Source organism: Pleurodeles waltl, chromosome 7 (assembly GCF_031143425.1).
Source record: "Pleurodeles waltl isolate 20211129_DDA chromosome 7, aPleWal1.hap1.20221129, whole genome shotgun sequence".
In the NCBI taxonomy this organism is placed as follows: Eukaryota; Metazoa; Chordata; class Amphibia; order Caudata; family Salamandridae; genus Pleurodeles; species Pleurodeles waltl.
This window is the reverse complement of record NC_090446.1, coordinates 711614593-711630876: the sequence shown is the minus strand read 5'-3', so window position 1 is coordinate 711630876 and position 16284 is coordinate 711614593. Positions and strand designations below refer to the sequence as shown.

The window sequence follows — 16284 nt, the reverse complement described above, 5'->3', positions numbered from 1 at the left end:
CCACACTTTCAGTGGCTGAAACACACTATTATATGGTAAGCTGGGCACACAAGAGAGGCTTAAGGGGCAGTGGAAAGAGAGAGGAATGGGGATTTGTAGGTGTGGTAAGTGAAATAAAGCACATTACTTTGTGAAATGACCAAAATTTTTGAAGTCTTTCCAAACAAAGAGAGGGAGAGATAGTGGAAGCATTTTTGCCTGTGTGTAAAAGTTCCTGGTGAAATACGACAGACACCGCACCGCACTCGACTGAAAGCACCTTTCCATGCCACAAAGGAAGACAGGGTATACATTGTAAAGCAGCTTCAAGCTCACAATCTATGTGAATTCTTGGTGCTGGGCGACTTATGGCTTAAAATCTTCTCCAAAATCACCATGGTTATTTTGTAGTTTTATATAGCACAAACTGGACCAGCAGGCATCAAAGCTCTTTACAGAAACCCCAATTATATTACACAAGTGCAGATTCAGTTTTTTTGGGGACACGGGGAGATTAAGTGAATTGCCGCTGATACTCGAACCTTGTTCCCCAGCTACAAAGAGAGCAGCTTTGGCGCTACGCCACATTTGAGACATCTGTTAACTGAGAGCGTTAATTACAGTGGGAACGCTTTGGATAGCATTGACCAAAAGAAACAAGATTAAGTAAAGGCTCTGACAAGTAATCAGGAAGAACATGGTTACGTTAACACTTTTACACTTATAATTTGCTGGTTAAAAAAATCCTGCAACATTTACTGTTCTAATGTGCACGAAGCATGGAAATGGTGCAGTACTACAGGCTGTCCCCGCAGTGTACCTTGAGACCTTTTTTGGCCACATAAGGTACTGCACCCTGCAATCTTCAATTCCACACCAACCCAATGACTTTCAGGCATGGTGCTAAAAAATTAAGCACAGCGCCATTTTTGTGAAAGGTTTTATGCTGTGCATTTAGCTTATGAGGGAAGGGAGACAAAAGCAATATGTTGGTTGGAAAAAAAAAAAAAGTAGCAACATCCTGGAAAAAGCAAACACTCAGAGAATGTTAGATTTAGAAAAGCATGTGCAATGTAAGCAAGAACAACATGTTTACGTTAGCTGAGAGCAAGAATGCTCTGCAAATGAAAAGGGAAGGCTTCGCTGAACACGAGCAGGAAACCAAAAATAAAAAGTCCCTCGAAGAACAGATAAACAAGACAAAGTGTAATCATACACTAGTTAGTCCCTGCTCCCAAAGCAAAAAAAAGGAGGGACAAAGAGGCATGACTGACCACTTGCAAGCAAAGAGTTTTAAATTTCACTAAAATGAAGAAATTAAATGGCTCTAAGCCCACAGAAGTAAAGTATATTAAAAGTATACAAGAGGCCGTACGCTTACACACGACCTAAAAAGGAGACTCTGTTCTCTTTGAACCTCAAGTTGAGCCAGAGCCAGGAATCTGGCTCAAGCTGCCACTGGCTTGCTCACCTTTAATTTTAAGGATGGGACTTATAGTCAAAGTGTCAAAAAAACTGGAGACCTAAATGGTCTCCTGGAGTCCGAGACAGCAGGCACAAGCAACTTTTTAATCAGAATGCAACATTGCATTTAGACAGAATCAATGCATTCTTCCTTGACATGGTTTTAAGAAGCATTGAAAATCAAAACAAAGTTGAGACAATAAGAATGGCCCCTGGCGGTAGCTAATGGACATCACCAAATGTGATTTTCTGTCACAGTTCTGCCCATTATTTGTGATGTGTCATATGACTCAAATCATAATTCATTCATTTTCCATTTCTATGTATTATTCAAAATCTGTATAAGCAAACTGAACACTCTTGAGAAACTATTACATTTTGAGGACCACTTTTTAATGTAATCCTTGTATTCTATATAAGAAATCTTGACAGCATTATGTTGTTCATATAAAATTATCTATATGTATGTGTGTCTGCCACAGATTACATTTGCTGAAATGGTCATGGCTTTTTCCCAGCATTTTCTAATTTACACAAACAAACAGTACCCTCTGAGCTCTACAAGGGTTTGCAGTACTTCATTTAAATCAGAGTGTGTTGCAACTTTCAGATACTAAAATTTGAAACCGTACCTACAGCAACCTACCAAAAGGCTTTTGAATTATCATTCGTAAAACCTACTCAACCGTGATGGCCCTTCAGGTCTTTGGGAGGTTCCTTATATTCCAAGTGACTTGTGTAGTGGATTTGAATACCAAAATCTATTACTAAGAGTGTGAACCTCATGTTATTATAGAAATATAGCCACACACATAAATATATATATATATATATATATATATATATATATATATAAATAAATAAATAATTTCCCTTCAGGGTTATAATTGTTCCCTTTGAAATCTTTGTCAAGCACTCTGATGTGGCAAGACAAGTGTTAAGCTAACTCTTGAAATTAAGTAAGTAGACTGGAAAAACTAAATGGTAGTCTTAGAAGTGGAGACCCCCTATATTAGTCTAAGTGACGATCCAGCTTTTAAGATAGGTCTACAAAGTGCCTCTAAAAATGGAAACTCACTAAAAATGGTTGTTATACCTGTCAGCTTTAGGGTGGTCTTCCCTACAACTTTCTGCGTTCCTCCTCCATTGCTCTCATTTGGTTTTCGATGGCCTTAGGACTTTGCACACTTTACAACTAGTTAGCAGTGGTAAAGTGCATGTGCTCACTCCTTAAAACAGCTGGAGGAAGATCCTTCTCCTACCTTGCAGGCCGGACAAGGAATACACTGCTACTTGACCAGGGCTCACCCCAAGTCAACCAACAACCCAATTTCTTACAATGGTGTACTAGTACTATCATTATTTTAAAAAAAGGATCGGGAGTGACATGGGAGTTGACAATAAGTCTTTTCTCCAACCACTAACGTTATCCGGTGCTCCCCTTATATACATATTCCTTTTTTTAAGTGTTTTGTGGAGCACTCTATGTCTAATTTCGGTTTTTCCAGAGTGCTAAGTAAAGCGTTACAAAGAGATGATGGTGGCTTAGACATAGAACGATGTTTCTTGATGACAAGTTATTTTTTCTGTGGTCTTAATTTTAGACAATTTTAAAGTTTTAATTTGTGTTTTAGTAGTTTTCTCAACTGTGTCTGATTTGTTTCTTCTTTCAGGCTTTACTTTAGGTCGTTTCATAGTCCATGGCCCTGGACCAGCAAGGACCTGCAGACTCCGTAATTGTGGTTGGTAAATTGCGAGGAGGTGCGAGAATGGAGGCAATTAGGGATTCTTTCCCAGCACGCTTCGAGGTCAGTGACAAAGACCTTGCACTTTAATTCTTCCATCCATGGGAGCCAATGAAGCATTTTCAGAGCAGGTTTAAAGTAGACACTCGTTACCTGGTTTGGCAGTCTGTTGTTGAGTTTCTTAGGAAACCAATAAGAGTTACTAGAAAAACGCGGTCAATGGTGTGCTACTCTATAAGAAGCTAAATAGTTTTATTTATCTGCTCATTTCATCACGTCACATTCACGGGTTACGCAAGTAATGAATATAAGTCACATTGGAAGTATATTACTCTAGATTTCATTAAACTTTTTGTCAGTGGCTAAATGTAGTGGTGACACATAAATGTTCACTTATATGATAATATACCAAGCTCTCCTCACTGCACCCTTAATATTTTTCTATTTCCTGTGTGGGATTAATTACATTCCACAGTTTTGCACATTCCGATTACGTGTTCTTTGCTTCTGCAGATTTTTTTTTTTAACCAAATTCTGCTTTCTGTCCTTGTGTAACTTAAAACCAAGCAGCATGGCATGCAAAGCAATTAACGCAAAGAATAATGTGCATTTAGCAACGCGCAAACCTAACATAAAAAGCCAAAAATTATGTGTACTGAAAAATTCAAGAAGCATTTGAAAAGATCGCTTCAAAAAACAATGTAAGCACAGGTAAAGCGGATAAAGGTTTCGTGTGCATGCATGCATGCACATTAAAACAGATGTCAGTAAGTGCCGGTCGTTTAACGTGTTATATTGCCATCAGCTTTTTCAAAGAAACACAAACTTCAGATGTCAGCGCCAGGGAACTCACCACCACAATGGAATGCACAAAAGCCCAGGTGCAGTGAGTGCCAGAAGAAGCATTCGCCAGTCTCTGATGAAGTAAGCAAACAGTGGCAGCAACATGTAGCCGAATGCATAAAATATGCAAACTCCTAATGTTGAGAATAAAATACGAACTGACTTGCCAAGAATTTCTGCTCCTGTTGGAGACAAGGGGTTGGAATTTATTAGTATGTTGGTATAGACAAACCACCCAGAGTAGATCCATCACTTTTAAATACACAGTAATACAATGCACCCTACTCTATGGACAAAAGGACATAATGTATATTCAAGCTTTTTCTTGCACAACCATGGTAAAATAGACCCAGAACAGGAAAAAGATGGTAATATTGTTGCAATCTTCTTAATGCATTGTTCCCCAAACAGCATGAGAAGACTCGAATTTGACTCCTATCTTCCTCTATCAAGAGTAGGAAAACAAGACAATACGTTTACAGAAAAATAATTATAACATAAAAACAGTACAACAAATGCGAGAAAACACCGTGCTTGTACAACAGAAAAAAAAATCAAATATATACATTATATGCAACTCGTGTTTGTATGCATTTAATTTTTTTTATTTTAGAGTCAGTCATGCTCATCAAATGTTTTACAGGTACATAACGTAAGTCAATGCCTAAGCGGGGACAGAGTGTAAATAAAAAAGAAGACAAAGGTAGCATTACAAAGAGTAGAATCGAGCAAAACAATATCTTATATTACATAACAATTCTTGAGGTCACACCAACTCCAGTCCCATTTTGGTTGTATTTGAGCCAAGAGACTAGAAAGACACTGCTGGTCTGGATACAATCAACCTTACGTCTACCATTGACCCTCATAATTATAGTCCCCTACCCAAGTATCGCCCCCAACAAACCTAGTTAGAGATTACTCTTGATCTCTATTAAGACCAGCCCAGATTTTTTTAGCTGCTTCACTGTCTTAGGGCCTCTAGCCTTAGCGATGGCTGACTCACATTCATAAATCTGACAAATGCTTCCCCACCCCTCAGCCACCCTTGGGGGTAAAGAAAATATCCACGCCCGAGCTATGCATAGCCGAGCAGAAACAATATCGATCAACATTAGTGTCCTCAAGCTATCAGTGTGAAGTGTTTCATAGCCCGACATGATCTCCTGAGCAAATAGTTCAAAATTACAGCCTGAGCGGTCAATTTCTAACTGAGTAACACCAGCCCAGAATTCGAATAATACAGAACAGCTTACAAGCATATGTACTATACCCACAGCACTACAGCCACACTTCAGGCATTGGGTCTTAGATGGGCTTTGGTTAGTTGTCCATTTGGCGATCCGATCAGGTGTGTAGTGAAGCATGCAAATAGTCTTAAACTGACGTCATTTCAAGCTAAACGAACGAACAGATTTCTTCAGCAATCTCCAAGACACCTTGAACTTCCTCCGGGGAATTCTCAATTGTAAGCATCCTAGTCCACTTGGAAGCATGCATTAGGCGATCATCTTTATGATAAGAGATGATCTCTGATACAGCTAGTCAAGGCAGTTTCGGGTGCCTCATTTAGATAAGAGAAAATTCCCGATTCATATAGATGGATTGTTTCCTTTCTTCCATACAGTAAGTAATCCCATAACTGTAAATATTTTAAAAAGAACTAGTGAGGAAGCTCGTATACCATCTGTAAACAAGTAAATGAGCAAAATACATCACTGTCATCTAAGTGTGCCAGAGTCAGCACCCCAAACTTGCCCAGGCGTTACCCATCAGGTTATGGAATATTTCGAGCAGTACTGGTTTTCCCCAAAGTGGCATATACGTAGTGTAGCCAGTGAATACCTGGCACAAATCTCATGTTATATGCATGCAGTGTCCCTAATGACTTTAAATCTCACTCGTTTGAAGTAGTTGGGATCATCAAGTCTATGAATGAGGAGCCCGACGTCGGCCACTAAAGCCAATAATAGACCCGATAGCCAAGGATAGACGTTCTGGCTCCCACCCTGTAAGCAAGTTCCGTATGTGACCTGCAAAGGCTGCCCAAAAATAAACTCGGGTGGTTGGAGCCCCCCTTGACTGTACAGCAGTTTCAAAAACCTAATAGCCTGCCTTGCCCGCCTACACCCGCAAATGAAGCTGCCCGTGACACCCTCCAGCTGCCTAAGAAAGGAGTCCGGAACTCCAAGTGGGATGGTTTGGAAGAAGTACGAGAATTTTGGAAGAAGGTTCATTTTGATAATGTTACATCTGCCTATTATACTAATAGGAAGCTGCTTCCAAAGGTGTAATTTACAGATAAGAGTATTCAGTAGAAGCTTATAGTTCTAGTTCAGCTTAAAGATACTATCGACCCGACAGTCGATCCTACAAAAGATCCCTTCATTTTAGAGGAGGGCCTTCAAAAAGGGAGGACAAGAGGACAGAAGGGGGGGGGGGGGGAGGGGGGGTGAGAGTGGGCTCCCCTGTTGCTTATACCCAAGGACCTTAAAAGGCAGAGGACAACTCTCTCCATAAACCAATCTAGCCCTGGGGCTTTGACAGAAGTATTGTATCTAAGAAATTGGCCCTTAAAACCTAGGACTCCCATGGTTACCCACAGCCATTCCCACACAACCCAGTCAAAAGGCTTCCCGGCGTCTAATAACTTCCTGCCCATCCTCACCCCCTCCCTCTCTGCAATGCCAAAAGCCACCACAACCGTATTAGTGTGACTTGTTATATTCCCGAGGAAAGGCCGACGCATTCACTGTTAGCACACTCTACCTCAGCATCCTGTCTGCTGCTGCATCACCACCGCCATGCCCCTAACTTGACGACTGACTGGTGATCTAGTGGCTTACTGGTACACAAGGAAACTTTAATGTGGCAGCTTTGCAGCTCGGGTCTATGAGGGGGGCTCATACATCTGTGCTGCCTAACGGCTGGTTTCAGACCCAAGACTCCGCCTGTTACATGGCGCCTACTCGGACGAGGCCGCTTAATGGAGAAAGGGGGCTCTGCTCAGTAGCTGTAATGGCATCAAGAGAGGCTGTGGGAGAGGTTTCACATACTGCAGTTAGCTCTCGTTTGGCTGGTGAGAAGGGGCCACTCTCCTGAGTTGGCAGCTTCATAATGAAGTTATTGAAGTCTGATGCAGCGGCTAGTTTGCTCCAAGCATGTGCAGAGGATCGATTAGACAGGAACACGGACAGAGAACCACCAATGGCCAAGATATTCATGGACGCAGTATGGTTAGGGGAGTACTCACCTGCTCTGAATTCCAACAATGTTGCAGCTAATCAAAGGCTCTGACCTCACAGCCGTCTGCCACAAGCCTATTGGACCAATTTCTAAAGGGGGTGTGAGGGGGGGTGAGATGCTCACGCAGTCTCCCATTTAGTCTCCATGTGGCAACATGTCACTCTAACACTGCTCATACCAGTGCTTCCCTCAGTCTTGATGCAAGTCTAACCCCAATCCAGGTGCAAGTCCTTGTCTCTTCTGATAATACTCCTGTGGCACATTACGCCTGTGGCATAAGGCAACATTTGTGGACCAGCGGCGGCATCGGAGCTGTCACTGTCTACCATCCTACAGCTCATGGAGGTTCAGCGCTCAGAGAACTTGCAGCATTATGCCCAAGTCAAAGCAGATTATCAGGCATTGCAGCAATCCCTAGCAGAGGAGCCTGGAAAGGTCACAGCACTTACTACACACGTTGTTGAGGTTCAGCAGCAGGTGGCAGCGGCTGAGGAAGTAGACCAGTCACAGTCAAGACTATCAGGAATTATGCGAGCCAACTGGAGTTGGTCAAAACAAAGAACACTGCAAATCGGTGACTTTGGTTAGCAAGCTGTTAGCAGTCACATTTTGTGCTAGTCTTGGAGAGGTAGCGGAGGGATGAGGGACCCTGCATCGTGTTTTTGGGTAAAAGGTGGTTTGAGTGAGTCAGTACAGGTGACAGCGATTCCAGGAAGTTAGTTGACATGTAGAAACTCTAAGATGTCTTGGGAGCCCTGACAATCAAGTGCTTGTTTCAAAAGGAGGCATAACTCTTTACTTTTGCATATTTGTTAGCTTTTGTTTGTGGCTTTAAGGATATTTGAATTGGCATCAGCCTTATGGTCAGACCAGTTCTTGGAGGTTATGCAAAGTGACTTCATTTACTCTGACGAGTCTCTTAAAGTCAGAGTCAGGAAGTCTAAAATGGGTTCAGCAGGCAAACGAGTGTGGGTTCATCTAGCAGTAGCTTTCGCCTCATCTTGTGGTCCAGGTGACCTGGACAGAAAGTATGCAGTCATCAGGCCATAGGACAAGCATCACAATTTTCAGTACACAAGGATCACGTTTGACTTGCAAACTCCCAGTTTACGAGACTATTTAAAGGGGCCCTACCACATGTATGAGTTGAGGGACCAGGTTTTCCATCCAATTAGTTCACAATAGAGGAAGCAAAGACAGTGGTGGCATTAGGCCTGCATCCAAATGACAGTGGTGGGGAGGTGGTGGAAGTTCAGCTCTTAACAACATTACGCAAGAGGACACCTACCTAATATTCCTTGGTCATGGTAGTGACCTATATTCTGCGTCCCAACTTTTTAGAAATATTTGCCCTGTAGTGATGATTGGTTCGTGGACATGGTTTCTAGCAGCTGCCGTCCCTCCAAAATGGGTGAACATCTGCTGGTGCAATCACTCTTTGATCTGCAGAGAGGAGAAGCAGTTCCAGGGATCCAGTTGGGAGGCCACATAAATGGATGTGGGTGTTAGGCATCAATCATTGGGTTTTGGGTGTCTCAAACTAGAGTACCTCTTTCAGCATCTGCAGGAAGGTCTGGATGCTGGAACGATGTTAGTCGCCGATATTACAGCTATTCCACATGGGAGGTAACAATTTGTCCCCTCTGGTGAGGCTGGTGATTGGAGATTTTCTCATCCCCATGATCTAAGGTGAAGAAGTAGCCCTCAAACTTAAATTTTTTTGGTTCGAAATTACAACCCTGGGCAGACTGGCCAAATGTATCTTGTCAAAGAGTGCTTAACGAATCAGTGAAAAAATGTAATAACTTAATACCTAAACTCTCCTCAAGATTCTGTATATGGACCATTAGAAATGGGTTAACCTAACTCAGAAACACCAAGCTGGGCCTTTTCAGCAAAGGTCATAAGATGTTCATACAGACAATATTCTGAGTAATCAGCCACAAGGCCTAAGCTTAAGGGGCAGGGTAGGTTCACCAATGAGTTCCTCGCCCTGTGGATGTAACTTAACTAAAAGATAAGGGGACTCCAGTCATTCTTTTTCTTGCTGTTCTCCATAGGTGACTAAGGGCTGGCCAGCATGTGGCTGGATAGTTGAGGGACTAACCTACTAGTGAGCCTCGGCCTTCTGGCCAGCCTGAGCAGTCTTCATCACAAGATTAAGGATACAGGTTCATTACTCACTGCACCCAGTGATGTCAGGGTGGGGGGTCCAGGGATATACGGGATTATAAACCTATGCAGTGTGTGGGACACCCTCTTTATTTACTCATCCATGCACAAGAGGTCATCAATGTTTGCTGACTGTGGCGGCGGCAATGCAAACATCTGCGCACCCACATTTGCTACGTTCTTGGGCAGTGGCAGTAATTGGTGGTAAATCAACTACAGATAAGTGGGCAAACCAACACATTGGTCATAATTGTATTTGCTGTTCTCCACAGGGGAATATGGGCTCACTGGTCACAGGGCAGGCTGCGAGGGGGAGTGGCCTGCTGGTGGCCTCGGCCTTCTAGTTCTGCCTTGGATTGTCTGTACGTTCAATATCTGTGGGATTTTGTTTGCAGGCTATTTTGATCTTGGCTGTCCCAACACGGACCGTGTGCTGTCTGGTTGACTGCCTGTTTCTGCTGCGATTTAAATTTCAGTAAAGTGTGGGTATCCATATATTTATCTGCTATGGGCCTGCTTCAGTGGGGAAGATGTACATTTTTGCCAGGGTCCGTCTGCCCTAAGGGGTTTGTAAATAGTAACTGGTGAGCACTGGGATGCTGTGATTTTCAATGTATAAATTTAAATGTTCATGATTTGTATGTTTTGAGATATTACTGTGTGTGAAAAACTGCAGGTCGTAATACCTAGGAGATGTGTAATGCTTCTAAATGTGCAATGCCTTGCTACCATAGTTTGAGATTAAATCCAGCTATGTCTTCTGACCACACTCTCAGTTCACCTCTCTTTTTGGCTGTTGGGAAATGGTATAACTATCATAATAAAACATCTTGGCAGCAGTGACAGTGCCATTGAGAGTGCACTACGTTTTTGGGTACAATCCCTTCCTGCCGTCCCCAATTTTCCCAACACAAAAATAAATCCTCGACACAGACACAAAAAGAGGCTTTCACTTTGGATATTCTAGGCCTGTGACTTATTAGGTCCGGCGTTAACCTAGAGCTTTTGATTTTACTAAAATGATAGAACATACTTATGTAGAGGGTGTATGAGCCAGCCCTACTCATCCACAGGTCTGTTATTGGGTATACATCCTGGGTCAAGGGATCAGCCCTCTTCATTGTGAGTGACGACATTCTTCTCCTTCACAAAGTATTTCACTTCCGAGCCAGGGACTACTGTGGCAATGTGTTTATTTTGAGACCTAATAAACATTGCTTTTAGCCATTTTATGCTGGCGAGGACTCGCCAGATCCCCCGACTAAAAAGTTTTACAAAAGTATGACACAGTAAGCACTGAAAGTCAAAAGGCTGGCAGCCAGTGCCAGACGGATTGGCTTGTTTCAATCGGGAGGCGTGTGAAAGGTCACACAAGAACATCATGAACCGGGAATTTGCTTTATTGGCCCAAGACACAGCAAAACGAACCATCAAATCTTCACACACCACTGTGGTAAACGGTCGTGTATTTTAAATAGCACATTTTCACATCGCTGGTTCCAACAGCGAAACATTGGTTTACTTTGTTATATTAACTATTATAATAGGGTAAGGGCAGTTAATTGTGAATTATACATGCTTAGCTTACTGAAAGAGAGGGAACTATTTAAGTACCTGGTGCACTTTAGAAAAACAGTTATACTATCATTACCGGAACACATTCAAAAGCACATTAAGAATATGACATTAAGAAAACAGTTTCACAGAAAAGTGTGATTTGAAATCGTAAACGTATTAAAGAGTGTTTATTAAAGGCCAGTGTACCAAAAACCTAGGAATATTAAAAACAGACAAGGACGTCCTGAGTTGTAGCAGCAGTATGCCCAGAGACGGATCCACAGGCGGCAAATGCCAACATGCCAGCAGAGAAGGGAGGTTCTCCGGTAGTACGCCATCCGAATTTATAGTAGATCGTGTGTTCCGCGCACAGAGACTGAGGTACAAAAGGGAACAAGTGTCTGCGGAATGCGGCGAGGAAAGTAAGGAGAGAGCCCTCAAGAAAATGTGAATCGAAAGGCACACATCGGTGGGAGAAAAGAAGAGCCGTGGAGGGGGGAAAGACAACCCTGATTGGCGGCCTAACAGGAAATGCAACAGAAGACAAAAACAGTGAGGAGGACAATGGGAGAGGTAATGGGAAACGTAGTAAGCTGTCCAAGATAGGATAAGCTGGAAAGCAGGGAAGTAAGAAAATGCTGAGTTGGGGCTTGAGGGGGGGAGGTACGTTATACTTAGTACTAGAGGTAAGTGCGTGTAAAACAGTGAAAAGCAAAAATGGCAAGATGGAGAAGGCCGAGGGGTGGGGATATAATTATAAAAGTGTAGGGAGAAAGGTGGTCTAAGAGGGAAGTCATGGAGGACAGCAGGCAAGAGTCTCAACAATGCTACACATATGCCAGGACAAATTGCTGCGAAAGGAAAGCTAAGCTGACAAGCTACCTGGGTTAGAAGAAGTAGATACAGAAGTAAACAATGGCACAAGAGATAAGAGCACAGGGGAGCTAGGAGACTAACATCCAGCACAAGTACGAATTACAAAAAGAAGCACTGCAAATAGGAGAATAGTGGAGCAAAATGTTACTACCATTTCTACACGAAACAAACATGTTGATGTATTAGGAAGTCCGCTTTGTATACACACACAGCTGAAAAAAGTGAGTCAATAGTAATTAGTCATAACCATGGAACATATAACTAAACAGTATGATCACAGCTGTGTGGAGGGCAAGCACTTCTTTTGTGGAAGCATTCAACTTCTGTCCAATCAAAACATATACACCTGGCTCTGAACTTGTGGGCGGAGCCAAAGCCCTTCTCCTGGTGATTTTCACATTATTGTCCACGACAGATGCACTGTCAAGCTAAACCATAACAATAGGAGTATAGTACTTTGGCATTTGGTGAAACTGAAAACATTATCTTTCAGTCTATGAATGTGTGAGCGTACAGCTTGATGACTAAGTTTGAGGGTTGATGGTTGAATGCCTGGGGAAGGAGGGATGACTGCTCACAAATGGGAGGGATGAGTGATGCATAGGTTTGTGTAGATGTAGTGGTAGTAAATGAATGCTAGTAGGTGATATGATAACTAGGCGGCACTGTACAAAGCCTTTTTTGCTGTTGGAAAGGGACAGAGTCACAGAATCGTGACTGTAAAAAAAAAATGCTTTATGAATTGTACAAAAGCACAAAACATTTTTATGAATCACAAGTTGTGTTAGTGATTTGGAATGTGGAAAGGGTGTGTTTACGGCGTCCATTCCAAATACAGAATCACAGTGATAGTGTGTGAATGCTTTGAGACTGAAGTACAGTCACAAAAAAAACCTTTTATATTTTACCTCAAAGAAGGCAGTAACCATTCGCAAATGGGAAGGGGTCCTCAAGGGACCCCACCCTCTATGTGAATGTTTAACAAATATTTTTTAAGAGCACGCCGTGGTCCCACAGACCACTGCCTACTCTTAAAAAAAATTACATCTAAAAGTTTAATGTTATTTTTTGAACCATGTTCAGTTTTCCTTTAAGGAAAGGAAAAGGGGCTACATAAAAAAAAAAAAAAAATAAAAAAAAATGCTTTATTGAAAAGCAATCAAAAAGATGGGCTGCTGACCCAAGCAGGCCACCATCCATGTGATGGCTGCAATTCCTGAAGGGTCGCAAACTGCAACCTACCTTATTATTATTGATGAGGTAGGTCAATTTGCGACCCACTAGGAATTGATATTTAAACACTTGTACTTTTTTGTACATAGGAATTGAGATTTCCTATTTGTGATCAGGTAAGAGTCACAATTAGGAAATCACAATCCCTAAATTCTGTACATATGGCCCCAGATGGGTGCATTGATGGATGAGGCCATTGATGAATAAGTGCAAGAGTGGATGGGCAAATCACAGTGGGTAAGATTCGGAATACTGTATTTTGCTCAAATGCAAAGACTTTGTTTCCCAGACCCAGCGAGCCATGTCTGTGAGATGGAGTCATGCTCTAATTATATGGAAATCTCCCGAGGTATGTGCAGAGTAAACCAACTACAGGTGCCTTAAAACTTTCCATAAATACAGTGTAGTCAATGAAATTTCTATGTCTCTCTAGGAATGCACCACTGATGTAGCCATGTATTCCATTTACATGATCACAGCTGCCCAGAACCCATAGATGCCAAAATGCCTTTGAGATATAGCCTTTGCTCTCCTATTTTTGTTGACCATATACAACCTAAACTTGCCTTGTATGGAATGCAATGGTTACAAAATGGGACAGAGTCCCAACTAAAAGTTACTTTAACACCTTTTTCTGGTCCCAAAGTCAGATTTCACCCCATCCTTTACATTGCCATTATTAAGAAATCGGAACAGGGGTTAGCATGAACCTTGATGTTGACATGCTGTGGAGAAGTACTGTTGGAAAGTGCATATTCTAAATAGATTGGATTAAATACGTTACTGATAGCAGCTGATGCAATGGGCACTGGGAAACAGCATACTCAGTAGGGACCCAAGAAAAGGATGCCTTACTAGCTCTAATGGTATTTCTTTTCCTGGCCATCTGTGAGATTCAAACAATGGATTAAAACTAATCCTAGTGAATATTAACGGGTTCCTCAGAAAACAAATAGCCAATGTTAGCAATTAAAGGAAAGGGTGCAACGATATCCCCTTAAAGCTGGCATACATGATTTTCCCTTTGAAGCAGAAGAAACAGAGGTTCCCTTGTAAACTCAAAATGGACTGAAAAAAACTTTTCTGATCGATGACCAGGAAATTGCTAGAATTATCATTGGTGTGTTGAACTTCGTGCTGTAGCAACTCTTTCATATCCCTGTACTTGTGCCCCCCCCCACCCGTCAGCATTCAAAAGCAGCAGAGCAGAACGCCTCAATGTTTCGGGCACTCTGAAGTTTGAAACCAAGGATCTTGATTTCTCTGAGTGCGAGGTGAGATGAGCTTGTCCCCACCACACTGTTGCTTCATCTGTTCACATTCCCTCTCTCCTTGTTGTCTCGACCGGGACGGGCCAAAGTGAGGCTTCCCAAAGGGTTAGCAGATTTTGAGGCTGCACCAAGGAGTGTTTCTGTGCCTGTTCTAACTGGGTTGTTGTTGAAGGGCCAAGGGCAGGAACAAGCCCTGCATCAGCATGACCTGGAGTTTAACTACCAAAGTAGCCTTGCACTGGATGTCCGATTTGGAAGACAACTCTACAGCATCAATGGAAAAGTTGAAGAATGTCATTGCAGTGAAAAATAAAAATCCTCAAGCATGATCTTGGTACAGTAACATTGCAATTGTTGGTGAAGCCAAATCAATAATCTTGGGCCGTTCAGACTCCTTTTTTGAAATCCTGCTATCCAAGCTAGTTGGCTGGAGCAGTTTCTCTGTTGTGTTATTAGCGGAGAGAGCACACTAGTTGCTTGGCACCAGACTACTGCAAGGGGTGCCTTCCGGACAGATTATTGCAAGGCTCCTCAACTTCAGGGACTGAGATAGAGTCCACTAGAATATCAAAGCCTGACTCTGGCGATTTATCTGGATTTTACAGTAGTGGTACAAGAAGCCAGACACAAATCTACAGAATCCAGTGGTGTGGTGTAAAATATGCTATGATATAACCCATAAAATTCAAAGAAGACTTTGATGGAAAAACTCATATCTTCACAGCTCCAACAGATGAGTTCTGTTAGAGGTACATAAATGTAGGGAGGATACCACTGGCACCAGAACATTAGCCATTTCTAGGCGGTGGAAAAGAACACCTGATGGCACTGAAAGATGTAGAATAAATACTCTTCAAATGGATCTCATGAATTGAAGCTCTGAATCCAGTCTCAGGAGAGGGAGAGTTTGTGGGATGATATTATGCAGGCCAAGTGCACCTATCTTACTAGTAAGAAATGCTGAACACGGAGCAGGACATTTTGAATATAGCCATAAATACACAAAGCTAATAAAGTGACATTAATTTTTCTGCATAGAGTATGGAAAGTGACTGGTATACCACATCCATGGGTGTATATCCTCTCTGCAATGCTTCAGTGATCTGGCACTGACAATTGGGGTGATCAGTCTGGGTGGTGGGTGAGAGAGAGGCTGGTGGACAGTTGGATTTGTCACAATTTGCGAACTGTTGTTTACACCAGAGCATGCATGTAACAGTAAGGCTTATGGGTACAATGCTAGCCCTTAAGACATCAGTTCCCTGTTGCGAAGGTGTTAACACCAGTATCCTAGAACATTAGAGGCCTGAATAATTCCCAGAAGGCTAGGAAAATGTTGACATACCTAGACAGATAAAAAGAAAGTTTTGCATTGTTGCAGGAGACACATCTAGACCTATATCACACTACTAGCTTTGCTGGGAGATGGGTGCCAACATAGATTTAAAAAAAAATCTTTTAGCACCTATGCCAGAGTTGTGTATCCTGATGCTAAGTCCAACTGATTTCAAACTAACCAGAAAATCTGAAAACCCGGAAGGTAGATAGGCAGAGCAACTGGAGACTCAACAACAGAAAGATAGCCTTGGTCAGTGTGTATGCCCGCATGTAGACACATCAGATTGTTTCACCACCAAACTTATTAAACTTAGACATATTGATACAGAGACAGCGGTGTGGGGCAGAAATTCTAACTTAGTGATAAACCCAGAGTTAGAATGATCTAAGGGAAATGGGTCACACAATGCACAGTCTGTGGAAATGTTATCTGATATCAGGGTCATATTAGGCCTGATAAACATATGGAGATTACACCATAGAAATATGCAAGAATAATCACTTAATTCTTCCTAACATAATGTACTCTCACAAATAGGCTATTGGCTTATCTCACACGT

At 42.2% G+C, this 16284-nt stretch overlaps 1 protein-coding gene across 2 annotated transcripts in view; it reads right to left on the bottom strand.

The window, feature by feature from the left end:
- Positions 1-16284, bottom strand: part of LOC138304579 (organic cation/carnitine transporter 2-like) — a 405840-nt gene that overhangs the window by 270630 nt on the left and 118926 nt on the right. For both annotated transcript variants that reach the window (XM_069244749.1, XM_069244750.1), the window contains exon 4: positions 4042-4213. In XM_069244749.1, coding sequence (XP_069100850.1) covers positions 4042-4213 — 172 coding nt within the window. The remainder of the gene's footprint in view (positions 1-4041; positions 4214-16284) is intronic.